General features: G+C 41.4%; 1 protein-coding gene across 1 annotated transcript in view; it reads left to right on the plus strand.

Annotated features, from left to right (window-relative positions):
* LOC146306915 (fatty acyl-CoA reductase 1) overlaps nucleotides 1-15,911 on the plus strand; it is a 71,236-nt gene that overhangs the window by 53,022 nt on the left and 2,303 nt on the right. The window contains exons 4-8 of the mRNA XM_084710545.1: nucleotides 4,656-4,835; nucleotides 8,325-8,502; nucleotides 10,591-10,635; nucleotides 11,343-11,461; nucleotides 13,205-13,272. Coding sequence (XP_084566671.1) covers nucleotides 4,656-4,835; nucleotides 8,325-8,502; nucleotides 10,591-10,635; nucleotides 11,343-11,461; nucleotides 13,205-13,272 — 590 coding nt within the window. The remainder of the gene's footprint in view (nucleotides 1-4,655; nucleotides 4,836-8,324; nucleotides 8,503-10,590; nucleotides 10,636-11,342; nucleotides 11,462-13,204; nucleotides 13,273-15,911) is intronic.

Consider the following 15,911-nt stretch of genomic DNA (forward strand, 5'->3'; position numbering starts at 1 on the left):
CCTGCAGCCCTTTTGTGGCACATCATTCCCCCACTCTCTCTTCCTTTTCCTGTCATAACCTCAGCTGTCCTAACATTAAAGGCATAAAAAAAAAAAAAAAAAGTTAAAAAATAAAATAAGCTGCAGTCCTCCACACAGCGTTAAAACGAGAAGGATCGCCAAAATATACCGTCTATTAAATCCCCTCCTTAAAAATCATTATTATGATGAAATACCAGCTGATCTCTCCAGCTTTTTAAGAGTGATATTAAAGATTAGATTTGGCTGTAAGTGCTGGTCTCAGGTCAGTGCATCAGACCACAGTGTTGACACTGAGCTGACAGACAGACAACAGGAAAGACGTGTGTTTGCACTATACTTAAGCCTACGTGTCTGAGAGTGTATACAAATACACAAACATGTTCTTCTACCTCGCCTTTGTCCCACAGTGTAAATATCCAACCGCCGTATTAAGCCGGATCCTTCACGTAGTATAAACACAGCGCAAAGGTTTTGTCTGCTGTCATATGTCTGGGAATCTGCAGGGTTTAATTACATGAAGATCACACACATGTCAAGAAATACCTTCAGCGCAGTACGGAGAAGTCTGGAGATAAAATTTCCAGAGATGTTAAATTAATAAATAAATTGTTTGGAGGGTTCTCAAACTTTTCTTGGGTCTTTGAGGTTCTGCTGGGTGATTTCAGATTCACTGCGTCATTATATTAAAATCCACTATGGCTATTTATTTGGCCTATATAAAGGTGATGGGTAAACCTTTTTGCACATAATTTTAATATTTTTAGAGTAGTTAAAATGTAGTGTGGCTGCTTTTCATTATGAAGTAGTTAAGTTTATGGTAAACTGCATTCTCACTGCAAAGTGAGTTGTGTTTTTACATCTATGTCCCCATGAGATCACATGAGATTTTGTTCCCTCTGGTCTATAATCTAATATAATCAGGCCCGGCAGTAAGCTGGAGCACTTTTGGAGGAAATGTAAAAGTTATTAAATAGTCAGAGTTTTATAGCAGAATGTATAATTTCATTTTCCCTTAAAGGAAAGTTACCAAAATGGCTGCGCATTCAATTATAGTTCTCAGAAAGGACGAAAACCAGGATCGGCCAAAATCAGAATCGGCAGGACAGACTTTTAAAAGATTGGAAATCAGAACCTGCCAAGAAAAGTGCAGCCGGTGCATCTTTCATCTAAATTGCCAGGTGTAAAGGTCTTCATAATCCAGTGATTAAATTAGTTTTAGTAGTAGAAAACCAGACTGTATTTTATGTGCATGTTCTGTTTGGTGTGTTGGATTGATTTGTTGAAAGCTGTTGAGGAGTCTTCTGTACAGAGTGTCTCGTTTCTGTTTGTCTCATGCGTGTGTGTGGAGGTATATTAGTCATGTCTGAGGTGGTGTTGGACTCGTCTTGATGCGTGTTTGGAGGCGGGGACACCTGTTAGCTCTGAGTGACGGCTCGGCGAGGATGAAGCTGCAGCTCTGCTCTCCGCACAGCTTTATATCGACCTCTCACAGCTCTCACGTCTCTCTCCGTCCGTCCTGCTGAGGCTCTTCACTCCGCCGCTTCGCCCTCCATCTTTCCCTCTGAGCGGCCTTCACCTTTTCTCTCTTTTTCTTCGCCCCCCCCCCCCCCCCCCCCCCCCCATGTTCGCTCCTCCTCTCTCGTCCCCTCTCGTCTCTGCCATCTCTCAGAGTCATCGCTCCGTGCAGCGGCCTCGTAAGCAGCGCAGGGACATAAATCAGACGAGCCGGGCCGCGTCTCTGTTTAAGTTTTCAGACTCCACAGTTCTTCTCGTGCTGACACCTCAGCTGGTCTTTATCCTCTGCAGGTCTTTATCCGCACTTAAAGGATCATTCCTGTTTATTTCATTTTAGCCATAATTTCTGTCTGTTTTAATAACATTGGATTCACTGAGAGTGAGGGCAAGAAAATCATACCAGGGAAAAAGAGGCAGCAACGAACAATTAATCTGTTTTCACAATCAATCAATTGTTTAGTCGATTAAATGTCAAAAGAATCTGAAAAATGCTTATTGCTTAATTTCCCAGAGCCCAAAGTGATGTCAGGTTGCTTCTTTTGTCCAACAAACAACCCAAAACTGAAAGAGATTCAGCTGACTTTCACATTAGACAAAGAAAAGCAGTAAATTTTCTCAGTTTAGAAGCTGGAACTGGAAAAATGTGTGATATTTTGGCTTTAAACAATTGATTATCAGAATAGTTGCCAGTTAATTTTCTGTCAATGGACAGTTGGCAATTATCGGCATTTTGGATGTGCTCACTTTCAATATTATCTACAAATAAAACGGTTTAGAACAGTTTTTTTGGTCTTCTGACCATGATTTCAGCTTCTCAAATGTGAATATTTTCTGGTTTCTTTACTCCTCTGTGATGATAAACTGAATATATTTGAGTTGAGGACAAAACGAGACATTTGAGGACGTCCTTCTGGGCTTTAGGAAACACTGAACAACATTATTACATTTACATTTTCTTTTCTTGTACCATTTTGACACAAAAGTCAAATAATTGGCAGATTAATTGGTAATTGGTTGCAACTCTAATTTGAATTATTTTTTAATTAAAGCAGTAATCTAATGATGTCCAGAATTACAAAAAATTGGACCTAAGATGCACTGAAGTTGTCCTAAAATGATCTTTTGAGGTGCAGCTCTTTTACATCTAAATCATAAAAGCAGAAACAGATGGGTGATGAGTCACACGCAGGAGCGAGCACAGCGGTGCATCCATTTTTTCCTGACTATCCTGCTGGCGTGACGCCCTGCATATGGTCCCAGAAGGTGGTGGGAAGACGGCGTGCCCACGCACAGAGCTCGTCCTCTAATAAACACCACCCTCGCCCTCCCTCCTCTACAACTGTCACCGCCCCGCTCGTATCTCTCCGCGCCGCCGCTAACAAGCTGGCACCACCTGACCACATCTGATTCATGTCGGTGAACCCGCCGCCCACCACACACACACACACACACACACCGGCACACACTCTCCATCTCTTCACTTTCCCCTGTCGCACACACACACCTCCTGAGCACCGCCCACACAGAGCCGGAGCAGCGCTCTTATCTCAGTGTCGGTTCAAACTGACCCTCAGTTTTTCTTACTGTCGCCTCGGGCACACTGGGCGCTGCGTGCTGTTACTCTTCTGCTCCAGAGCTGACACACATCCACTGCTAGATGCAGAGGTTTACTGATGATGGAGAGGAACGTGGATGTGTTGGTTTGAGGCCCGCAGGAGGTCGGAGCTGCACGATTCAGGAGCAAACGAGAACCACAATGCACAGCGGGACTACGGTTGATAAATGTGCTTCCTCCTCCGGGGGTTTTCTTTGTTTTAGCTAGTGCTGAATGAGGCAATCGATCAATAAGTCAATCAACAGAATATAGATTCAAGGGTTGCAAAATTCAGATACTATTCAAGGTGAAAACTTTCCATTGAGTGTTTTTAAGAGGTTCAGAAATCTACTAGCCCAAAGCAAATTTTTACTGACATGGTCAGCAGCAAAACGTATTTTAGCCACTCAAAAAAAAGGTCCACCCAAAAAAATTTGTAGCATTTTAAGTGTACACTATATTGAGAATATTTTCACTCCTTTGCCTTGCTGTCAGACAGCCTTTTCTCATGGGACACTCCCGTTGTATAAACCAAATATCGCTCTCTCCAAACCAACCAAACTCCTTTGACAAAATCAATAATTTTACCTTCCAGAACACAGGAGTTTCTGGTCTACAGCTGTGTGATCGGTGAGTTTGTTTGAGTTATTGTGTGATTTCTGTGTTTTAAACAGCTAGTTTGGACACAACAAAGTCACACAATAATACTAACAAACTAATCAATAAGGTCAGCGGTAGACCAGCAACTCCAGTGTTCTGCCAAAGTTAAATTGCTGTTTTTGTCAATGGAGTTTGGTTGGTTTGGAGAAAACCATATTTGGCTCATATAACAACAGTTTCCTGTCAGAAAAGGCTGTCTGACAGCAAGGTAAAGCTGTGAAAACATTCTAAATATAGCGTCCATTTATTTTGTCATCTACTGTAGGTAATATACGGACTATGGATAAGTGCCTCATACTGTCCGTTTATGGAGGAAAAAGAAGGATAAAACCTCAGGAAGAGCAGCAGATTTCTCTTCTCGGACAGATGTAGAAATTAGATTGTGTGGAGGTGTGAATTCGTAACAGTTAATTGTGCGACGGTTAAGTGTTTGCTGAAGTGCTCAGGACTCGATGAGTGGTAGAATGAGCTGAAACGGTGCTCAGTCAAAAAATAACGATGAGACGAATGCATTCACGAGGAGAGCAGATGTTGCCCCCCACCCTCTCGTTCCGTCTTGTCCTCCCTCCTGTTTGGTTTCATGTCTCACCATCCTGTCGTGTCGTTCTGCTGCGGCTTATAATCGTGTTTCCTGCTAGTCTGCAAATTCTCATTTGAATGGAGCACTCAGGAGTCAGCAAACACTAACGTTCTTGCATGCAAATGCTCCAGCAGAGATATTAGCAGTCTGGCAAATACACCCACAAAGCCTTTTCCCTACACACACACATTTAATCTCAGAACGCACACACGAACCTTTCCCCCCCCCCCCACACACACACATCCAAAGTTCTGACAGTATATGCCTTTTTCTCTTCTCCTGCAGACACGCCCTGCAGCTGAACGTGATCGCCACGCAGCAGCTCCTCAGCCTGGCCAAGCAGATGCACCACCTCGAGGCCTTCATTCACATCTCCACCGCCTATGCAAACTGCAACCGCAAGCACATCGACGAGGTCATCTACCCGCCACCCGTCGAGCCCAAGAAGCTCATCGAATCTCTGGAGTGAGTAGACGAAGGCTTGGTTGTTGTGCCCTGAGGGCGTGGAATCAATTTGAGTCGTATTGTACGATATATGATGAAAACGCTCAATAATATATTCTATATTAAATATTTGCACCATGGTCTAGGTGAATACTTGATTGTGATTGGCTGCAGGGTGTCCATTAATTCCCAATAATGGACGCTGTGTAGGTCCAGTGAAACTATGAGTCATGACACCCAAAATCTATTCTCTCTTTGCTTCAACGTCATGTCAAGTCCATGGTCTTTGCCGCTTCAAACATATAAAATAAGAAAATCATATCGCTGTTTAGCCCGGCCAGGTGAACAATTATGCTGTGCGCTTGCCGATCAACAATCAGCGCCATTGCATATGAACCATACAGTAACTACCTTATTGAATCTTCAGGTGATGTATTTCAGACATCTCTCACGTTTTATATCATTAAGACACTTGATATTGTGTTTTTTGCAGACTGTTGAACCAAACTCCATTCTAAAAACAGGTGTTTTATGGTGGAACCATATTTTTTCACAGTAAAAACTCTAGTTCCACCGTCACTGAGACTCTTTTCTGACTCACTTTGATCCACAGACACTATCGGCACACGTCATTTACGCCGTAACATCATTAACTAACCTGTGCTGAAGTGTTTGACACGGACACACACACTGACCAGTGCATGTTTACACCCAAAAGGGGGTGTGGTCACTATCAAGACAGTGGCGTGACGTATGGCTGCTCTCAACCATGGGCTGTCATATCTAATAATAGTAATAAGAAGAGAAAGAATAATAAGAATAGTGTTTATTTATATCACACCTTTCATACAAAACATGCAACTCAAAGTTCTTTACAGTGTGGCTTTAAGAACAACAACATGAGATTAAAAACAAGACAAAAATGCATAAATTAATAATAAAAAAAAAGACTCAAATCAGTAGTACAGCATTAAGAAAGACATAAAATAAAAGTCTTAGAAATATAAGATCTATTAAACGTGACAGAACGAGCTAGAAATGTACCACATTAACTAAATGCTTGCCTGAATTAGAAAGTCTTCAGCTGAGTTTTAAAAAGTGCCAACAGAGCTCACATGTCTAACATAACTGGGCTGAACTGAGTGTTCAGCCAAAAGCGGTCTCCACTTTCGTTTTGTGGGCTACTTTAGGAAGATAAGGGGTTATAAAAGGTTAGATAAAGTCACATGCATGAAGGTGCCATAATCATGAAGAGTTTTGTATGTGAGTAAAAGAAACGGGGAGCAGTGCAGGGAAGCTAAAACAGGAGTCGTGCGCTTTCTTTTCCTTCCTTTCCTCGTTAAAAGTCTGGCAGCAGAGTTTTGAACCAGCTGAAGTTTCCTAATCAGCCTCTTTATTCAATTCTTCATCACAGTAGTCCAACCTGCTAACGATGAAAGCATGCGCCAATTTCTCAGCATCCTGCTTTGCGAGGAAAGGCATCACTTTGGCGACATTTTTCCAGTAGAACAATGCCGTATCTACGCTTCGTCCTGTTTACTGGAAGAGTGAACAACGTTTCCATTGCATAAGAACCTTATGGGATGATTTTTAGGAGCAAACCCCCAGGTGTTATGGACGCTATTGCTTGTGAAAACACGTAAAGCGGGATAATGCCCTTCGAGGTGTCAATAATCAGGAATTAATGGTGGCTTCTGGCCTCCCAGACGTTCGTTAATTCCTGATAATGGACACCTTATCCAGTACATAATGATATACTTAAGAGTTCATAAGGCTTGTTGTGTCACAGCTAAAAAGACAAGTTTTATCCACTTATTTTGGTTTAGTTAAACGGCAGATCAATCCACATTTGGTGCTCTAGTGAGTAAAAACAACTATACAGTGTGTGTGTTCATAGTAATGAAGGAACATGTGATCCAAGCTCACTTATATATTTTATATTTTTTGATAAAAAAAATTATGCTCTATGGCACAGATGATTTTTGGTTTTGGATACACAGATAATACTTGTTACAAGGATATATAATTGATTTCTTGATTTCAGGAATATAAACATGTTATTCTGCCTCAAAAGTTTCCTGATTTCTTCTTCTGAACAGGCTTTTGATTTCTGACTTTTGACACTTGACATTCTGAGGACTGAGAGTCCTGTCCTGTGTCCAAATCGCTGCCCACATCTTTTGATTTGTTCAGCGAATCAAACAGAATGAATAAAAAAAAAAAAAAAAAAAAAAGGAATACATGAAACAAGATGGTAATTCAGTCTCATTATCAGCCCTGAAATTCACTGGGAATAATGAAGCATTAATGAGCTACAGACAATAAAATATTTCTTCAACATGCGGTGCAGAGGAAGCCAGCGTTCCAGCTGTGTGTTGAATATCAGTTGTGTCAGTTTAATTAAAAAGGTGGATGTGGGCGGTCTGTCAGCGCTTTGAAAAGAGCTTTTTATTGCTCTCAGATTCTCCAAACATCTGTCCTCAGCGTCAGCGATTTTTTATTAATATTTCTACAACGTTTATTATCAAACTTTTATGGCACCGATGGGATTGCTTCAATGCTATCGAGTATTGAAAAATTCCTCGTCATTCAGTCGCAGATTTCAGTACCTAAAATCCATCTCATCAGCGTCAGTGAGCCAATAAACACGCAGCGTGCTTGTACCAAGAAGTAATCATGCTGGTGATTGCAGAGGCATGCAAGAAAAACAATACATTACACCCAAGGACAGGCACCAGCGTAACTGTGTGTGTTATTGTATTTTGAACCTTGAACAAAAAAAAAAAAAAAAAAAAGTTGTAGGAGATCAAAAGTGTGGCTCCATTTCATCAGGCCTGATGCCAACAGCACTTTGTGGTAATTTGGTTTAGTTTTTATGTTGAAAAACTGCTCTGTGTGGAAAAATGCCAAGGCGGCAGCAGACAACTTATGTATTTATTTAGATTTAGATGATTAAATTTATTTATTTGTACAATAATAGAAGAAGTATATTAATTAGGGAAATAAAAGAAGTAAAATGTGCAGGTGAGATTTAAAAAAAATCCCTACAAGTTTACAGAAGGATTCTCACTTCAATAAGGATTAAACTAAAGCAAACACAAAAGACATCAACGTAAACTACATAAAATAGTGCTGTGTGTGTGTGTGTGTGTGTGTGTGTGTGTGTGTGTGTGTGTGTGTGTGAGTAGCACAGTTGTGTTCAACTCCTTAAGAAACACACAGCGTGAGAGAAAGGTCAGTTCGAATCAGTAGTTTGTGTTTTGTTAGTTTGGTGCAGCAGACAGGTCTTCAGCCTGTATATAATAATATATAATATAATAATAAATTAACAAAAATACAAGTTTGATACTTAGACCACTTCGGTCTCCATCTTCCTCCCGACGCAAAGTAGTGCACAGCTCAGCGCAGCTATCAAAGACAAAAAGTTGGATAGCAAAACCGTAAGTTTGCTCCTCCAGTACCACTGTACCCTGTGTTTCTCTGCCTGACCTCTTTCTTTTCTGTCTTCAGGTGGATGGACGATGGCATCGTGCGTGACATCACACCGCGGCTCATCGGCGACAGGCCCAACACGTACACCTACACCAAAGCCCTGGCCGAGTTCGTGGTGCAGCAGGAGCAGGACAAACTCAACATCGCCATCATCAGACCCTCCATAGTGGGAGCCAGCTGGCAGGAGCCTTTCCCCGTGAGCCCACTTTTTATTTTACAGTTAAAACACTTTTGCACGTTGTACTGAAAATATGTTGACTGTTATTATGTTGCACGGTGTATTAATATCAGAATGGACTCCTAACAGTTGTGAAACCCAACGCTGCCGGCTGCGGTAAACGTTAATCAACATGTTTGAGTGACTCGGGTCACGTTGTCTTGATCCCGTGCTCATTATGTGTCCACCTGTGACAGTAAAACGAATGGAAATAAGATATTGATCGATGTAATCCTGCACAGGTCAGCGCCGCTCCCCTGTGGCTTTTTATCTTAAGTGGTGCAGGATTAAAGCAAATTGGTTAATATCTCGGCTGAGGAGCTGAGCGTCAAAACAGCTGCCGGGAGAGTTCGGGGCGCCGAACGGGGCGGAAACGTAACACCGAGGGCAACTTACAAACTAAATGTCACATTGAGGGTGGGAAGTTGAAGAGTTCGTGTGACGGGGACTTAAACTTCCTGAAAGTTGAACATTTCCGTGATTAAGCTGCTTTTGGTGCTGCAGGCGTCCGACATCGTCACTTTTAAAACTGTGAGAGCAACAAATATCTACTTCCTTCTCTCTTCTACTGACTTACACTTACTGATGATATCATTCTCTCTGATATAAATGTCCATGAAATCCTGAACGTGAACCTTGAACTCAAGAGCCCGCTGACTAAATATTTCCAGAAAAGACAGAGACTGAGAAAGGATTTGTCTGAGCTGTTTGCAAACGCATCAGAATGTCAAATACCTGTATTTTGGGTCGGTAAAATGTCTCAAGCGCAGCAAAAAAATGAGAAAATATCAGGAATTCCTGTCAGATGGCAAAGTCTATAAAGATACAGACACCTCTAGCGGGTTGTGATTGAAAGGGATTATGTTTATATGAGTCTATACATTGTTTTTTAAGGAAAATGTTACAGATTAAACCTTTATATCATTTTTAAAAAAAGCCATGCATGTTTGGACCACCATTTAAAACCCTGATTGACTTTTTTTTAATGTTTCCCTACTCATTATAACAGTTTTATCTTATATTTTGGAGTGCCTTATCATATCCTTTTCCCCCTGTTTTCCAAGAGCCACTAACACATTTTACTAATGTAAAATGTCTGGTTTTGTCTGACCAACAGTCCAAAACCCCAAAATATTCACTTTATAAGGATCTAAAATGGAGACAAAGAGAAAATCATCAGGTTTGAGAAGCTATTGTTGTATGCGGTCCCTGTCCAACGAGAGCTGCTCTTTAGATGCTCAGAGTCGTCACGTGAAAATATTTCCAAATCTTGGAGGGATGTCGAAGTGATGCAGCGTGGATAAAATACCAGAGAAAACAGAGGGAAGTCCTTGTTTATCTTGTTTGTCAGGAAATGTAGGCCTCGTGTGTGCGCAGAGGGACTCTGACGGCAGTTCCTGGCTCTGCGCTCAGCCTTCAGTTGTAAGCTCGGCCTGGCAGCGACTCTTCAAAGGGCCTCGCTCACGCTTGGCCATGCAATCGCCTTGGCAGCTCATGCCAGTAGGCGCTGCGAGGCGAGGCGAGGGGGAGGGGGATGGGACCGCTTATTTATATGTTTGTGTTTATGTGTGGTGTGTTTACAACCACAACGTGCATCCAGTTCTGTCAGCGAGTGTCTACATATCGTCATTCAATCAACCTATGTGACACCAAATATTAAATTAAAGATCTGTTATTTCAGCCTGGCGTGAAGCCACCAACAGATTGTGGAGCTGCAAACGCCACTGGCCTCAGTGGCCTCTTGGTCTTTGCAGTTTATCTGCAGCAGAGCGTATTATTAGACTCAGGACAGGACCACATAATGGGTCTCCTCCAGTCCGACACGTTGGAAACTGCAGCAGTCTATAACCAGTGGTTTCATCCATTTTTAATGGGCCCTAATTGAAGTCGACAATCACTGCTGCCCAGACCATCCTGTTCTCCCACCACAGGAAGTAACATGACGCCGCACAGCTGATTCAGCACACATACACGACCACGTATCGTTCAGATCTTTAACTTAAAGTCGCATCTGACGCACGAAACATCTGTTACGTCCCTCACATGCTCTCTGTTCTTACACCTCAGGGTTGGATCGACAACTTCAACGGGCCGAGTGGAGTCTTTATAGCTGTAAGTAAAGTGTTTCTCTTAAAGTGACACTTCAAACTATTTGAAGTGAAGTTGTATGAGGCACTTATTGATAGTCAGTGTACTATTTGCAGTTATACACTGAGTATCTAGGATCAGTATCAGTTGAAGTGTGCGCTATATTCAGAGTATTTTCACCGCTTTACCTTGCCGTCAGACAGCTTTTTCTAACAACGCCAATATAAAAGCCAAATATTCCTCTCTCCAAACCAACCAAACTCCATAGGCAAAATCAGTCATTTTACCTCACAGAAAACAGGAGCTGCTGGTTTACCGCTGCCTTGATCTGTTAGTTTGTTCATGTTGCTGTGTGACTTCTGTGTTTTTAAAATGTTAATTGGGATTCACTAAAGCCGCACAACAACGGGAACAAACTAATAGTTCGACTGCAGTGGACCAGCAATAGCGGTTTTCTGCAAGGTAAAATTGCTGATTTTGTCAATGGAGTTTGGTTGCTTTTAAAACAGCAATATTTGCTTAAATACAGACACTTATTTTTATTTACTTTTTTTTTTGTGGTCATTTGTTGCTGACCCTGTCCACAGCAGTACATAGCTTAGCTTCCGTGGTGCTTCTCCAAGCTTCTCCACACAACCCCAGATTAAATAATCCAAACTGCCCCTTTAAGTCTTGAAGCTTTTTAACTTGAAAAGTTTTAAAACCCTAAGATGTTGTTCTTGTGCGTCCAGGCCGGAAAGGGGATCCTGCGCACCATGAGAGCCAACAACGATGCGGTGGCTGACCTGATCCCGGTGGACGTGGTCATCAACCTCACCCTGTCTGCAGGCTGGTACACCGCTGTACACAGGTCAGAGCCCAACCCAGAGGTTCGCTCCAGAATCTGTAACCCTGGAGCCCTCATCTCACAACACATTTATATGCATAACATCATATACATACAAGGAAAGAAAAAAAAAGTGTATCTGACTTATAAATCCTGCTGTCACCGTCCTCTAACATGCGCGCTGCTGGAAATCCATCGCAGTTTAACAAACATCTGTTTTACTTTAAAATCTGCAGTTAGAAAAAGTCCAACTGAAAAGGTTCAAACTGTAAAATCTCAGTTTACTTCAGCAAAGTTTACCAGCCAGTCAGAAGAAAGAGGAGAGAGATTTTTGTTGATATTTATTCACAGATTTGGAGACTTAATATACGTTTGCTGAACCTTAGAACAGTTAGAACGGAGAAGCTGTCCTGGCAGCATGTTGAAGAAGTTCTGCAGTGGGTGTGGGAGGGAAAAAAATTCCACTATTCCTCGGTAATGACAGAAGTTTTCCTTGGAAATATCTGACTCACTGCTGAACCAACGAGAAAAAAAACCCCCATCAAACTCAGTTCATGGCCAAAATGGGACTGAATACTTCATACTGGAGAGAATGTGGAGGGCAGAGCTTTTATTTTGAAGAGGACTACATTGTCGATTGAACTGTTGATTATTTTCTTGATCAGTTGATCGGTAGTCCAAGGTGACGTCCTCAAATGTCTTGTTTTGTTCACAACACAAAGATATTGAGGTTACTGTCATAAAGGAGTGAAGAAACCAGAAAATATTCACATTTAAGAAGCTGGAATCAAAGAATTTCGACCTTTTTTTCTTAAAAAATCACTCAGACCAATTATTAATTATCAGAATAGTTGATGATTCATTTAATAATTGATTAGTTGTTAAAGCTCCAACTTTGAACATGTTAAAAAATATAATCTAATTAAAAATGAAGGTATCCCCTGAGCCTATTCTGTTTTACTTTTCTTTTTTTTCATTATTTTTATATATTTAAAAATTTTATTTAGGTAATTATTCTCATTTTTTCTTTCATTTTTTCTGTTATTCAAATTAATTAATTGAATTTATCACTATAACAGTTAATGTTATCATTATTCCTCCTTTATTATGATTATTATTTGCTGGAATAGTGAGATTATGGGGATATACAGTAGTTATAAAGTTATTTTAATACCACTGTTTCCTTCTTTTTTTAGAAGTTACTACTGTAAGTGACCACAAATGAATGAGTTAAGAGAAAAAAAATAAAAATATAGCCAATAAAGAATAAAACAAAATGAACTTCACAGCAATCATTCAGCAAACTCACAATAAATAATTAATGTATGAAAAAGAGTCAGAAAAAGTGAATAATACTCTCATATAATAAAAATTATAGATCATAAACTTGAAAATATGTGGGTTTGAGACATAAATCATGTTCAAAAACAAAATTCATAAAGAGAAAAATGGATCATATCATATCGTGTTTCCATACCTGACAACCTGTACTTATTTTCAGAAGGAAAACAGACAAATATAAGTTAAGTATGGACCCACATATTTGATTGAAAGGTTAAATGTCGTCCTCCTTCAGTTTCTCCCTCTTCTGAAGCTCTGCATGTGACGTCTCAGACTAATACACGCTCCTGAATCACCTGTTTTATTGCTCTACAGTCTCATATCTCACGCAGACGACTCCTACAGCGCCGTTTTAACAGGAAACCTAGACTAATATGTTTTTTTATTGGCACCATAATGACCTCCTTCTCCTCCCGCTCCCCGCAGACCTAAATCAGCTCTGGTGTACAACTGCACGACCGGCGGCATCAACCCGTTCCACTGGGGCGAGATCGGTACGTACGCTGTCTGTCGTCTTCGCTTTGAGGTAATAGAGACCTGTCACCGCAGGAGGATATTTATAGAGCTGTTTTGTCTGCGCCCGCTGGCGTCCCACAATATTGTTGTCCCGCTTCAAGTTTATCATCACAAATCAATACTCCTGTGTTGTGACATAATGTCCCTGTGATGTAGTTAAAAGTCCTGCTGTTTGTGGTGGGGAGCGTCTGCCACCTGCTGGAAACAGACAGGAGATGGATTCAACATTCAGGAGGTGTTCGTGACGTGTTCTCACATTATAAGAAGGTTCTAGCTTGTTCTTCAGAGTCAGGACAAAACAGGTTTTTAGTTTGAAATTAAAAGCTCAATTATTTTCAAAGGTTTGGGCCATGACACGATGTTTTGAAGCATCTTCCCGGGTTTTACATTTTTAGTTGGGTGCTGTTTACTTTTACCAAAGTATTAAAATCAATCACATGAGCTTTTTTGTGTTGTTTTAATGCAGCACAGAATCATTTTATTTTAAGTTTGAAGAGACAAATTAATACTTGTTTGCATAAAAGTGAACTTAAACATTATTGTCGAGATGTAACTGCCTTTTAAGAGTTTCTGTCTTCCGTATTGTGGCATATTTCCGAGTTAAAAACAGGATAAGCAGCTGAGAGGAATCTGATTTGAACATTGAAATGTGGGCGTGTCATAACCCAACGTGATTGATGGGTGGATGTCATGATATTATTGGTTATAACTGGTTCAAGCCCATGTAAACACACATAATATTTTGTTTTACAGGAAGGAAATGTTTGGATTTTGATGTAAGAACACAAAGAAATTGTTTTTTTTTCTTATGTATATATTTTTAAATGGGTGCTTAAATGATCTCGAGGATTAATTGGGAATTTTTCATGTCTTCTTGACTTTAAAAAGTATCTTTGATGGATTTCACGTTGCCTAAACCATAAAATCCTGCTGACTTTGAGCTTCCCTGAACTTTGAACCAATGTGAAAGTGAAATTTGTGGTTTTAAGTGAAGCATTTCAACAATTCTGATGCAGTTTTCCTCTAGTGCCGTTATCAGGTCAAAATGATTAATTGTCCAATACTTTGGTTTGTGACTAAAAACCTGCAGAATTATTGACCCTCCCATCAGCCTCAGCTGTATTTTGTGCTACTTAGCGAACGTTAGCATGTTAACATGCCAAACTAAGATGGTAAACATGGTAAACATTCTACTTGTTAAACATCAGCATGTTAGCATTGTCATTGTGAGCATGTTAGCATGCTGACGTTAGCTTTTAGCTCAAAGCAACACTGTGTGTAAGTGCGTCCTGACAGAGCTTGCATGTAGAAACTTAAATCTAGTTTAAACTTCTGCATTGAATCTGCAACGTAGATACAACAGTATAGGTTGCAGACCGCTTCGGCAACAAAACGCCGAATGTGCATTGCGAACAATAGCAAACAAAAGAGCTGCTAGCTAGCTAGTTCGCTGACATACTTCCTCACCTTCAGACGAATCATTATTGCCACATATTGTGCCTTTAAATCATGCATAATTTGTTATAATCATCTCTCTGTTTATGCAGATTTGTGACGTATTTAGGTTCAGTTGGTATGAATCGGTGCTCAGAGCCTGTTTGGTTTGTGTTTTCATTTTGAGGTCACGGTAGCAGCGATGATATTACATACAAAGAGTGAAAACTGTCATTGTTTCCGTCCCAGCGGTCATCAGATACAGTGGGATTAGAGGAGGCCGTGGATGTCAGGCTGGCAGGATGACAAGAGACCCTCTCTTCCCCCCACTCAGTTTTCCCTCTCAGATTAACAAACACGCTCCCTTCACCGAGGAAATTGCTACCAGATGGCTCATGGCCGGATTAGGTCTCATCACTGCGACTCGCTGTTATGAAAGAGGAGCCGTGCTCTTTTAATCTCACGGACCCGAATGAGGAGCAGGAATGAAGCTAATCTAAAACACGAGGATTAGAAGAGGCCGGAAAACAATAGATGATGAAATTTAAAAGAAGAGTGAAGCAGCAGCAGCAGGAGGAGGAGGAGGAGGAGGAGGAGGAGGAGGAGGAGGAGGAGGAGGATCTTCGCTTCTAGTCCCACACCTCAGAGGGCAGCTCAAGGTTAGCGGCGATCCTCCTGACCGGGCTGCGAAGGGGGCCAGGCCACAGCTGGCTGTCACCTCCGATCTGGTCATCCCGGCCCCTGCAACCGCCACATATCTGTTGCCATGGGAACACGCTGTGCGAGGCCTAGTTTGCGTGCTGTGTGTGATGTAATGTCTGCGGTCACATGGCTGCTCTCGGTGTCTGTGGATGGCTGCTGCTGCTGCTGGATTCTGGGAGGAGGAGGAGGAGGAGGAGGATGAGGAGGTGGAGGAGGAGGAGGGGCCGGCCGTGCTGCTGCCCAGTGAGGGAAGTCATTTGTGCGGCTGCTTTTCCGCCTGATATTCCCCTGAGAACCAGAGCTGGAAATCATGCTATGATTAAGGCCCGGCCACGGTTCCTGGAAGTCATGATCCATGTATAGAAACCGCAATCTGCTTGTGCTTAGCTGTGTCTGATCAGTAGATGTTAAAAATCTCACTTCATCATGAGATCCCCACTTTTCCACTCACATGTTGAGCAAAGCCAGCCTGTGGTTATGC

Source organism: Lutjanus erythropterus, chromosome 22, assembly GCF_056507025.1.
Source record: "Lutjanus erythropterus isolate fLutEry1 chromosome 22, fLutEry1.hap2, whole genome shotgun sequence".
Classification (NCBI taxonomy): Eukaryota; Metazoa; Chordata; class Actinopteri; order Lutjaniformes; family Lutjanidae; genus Lutjanus; species Lutjanus erythropterus.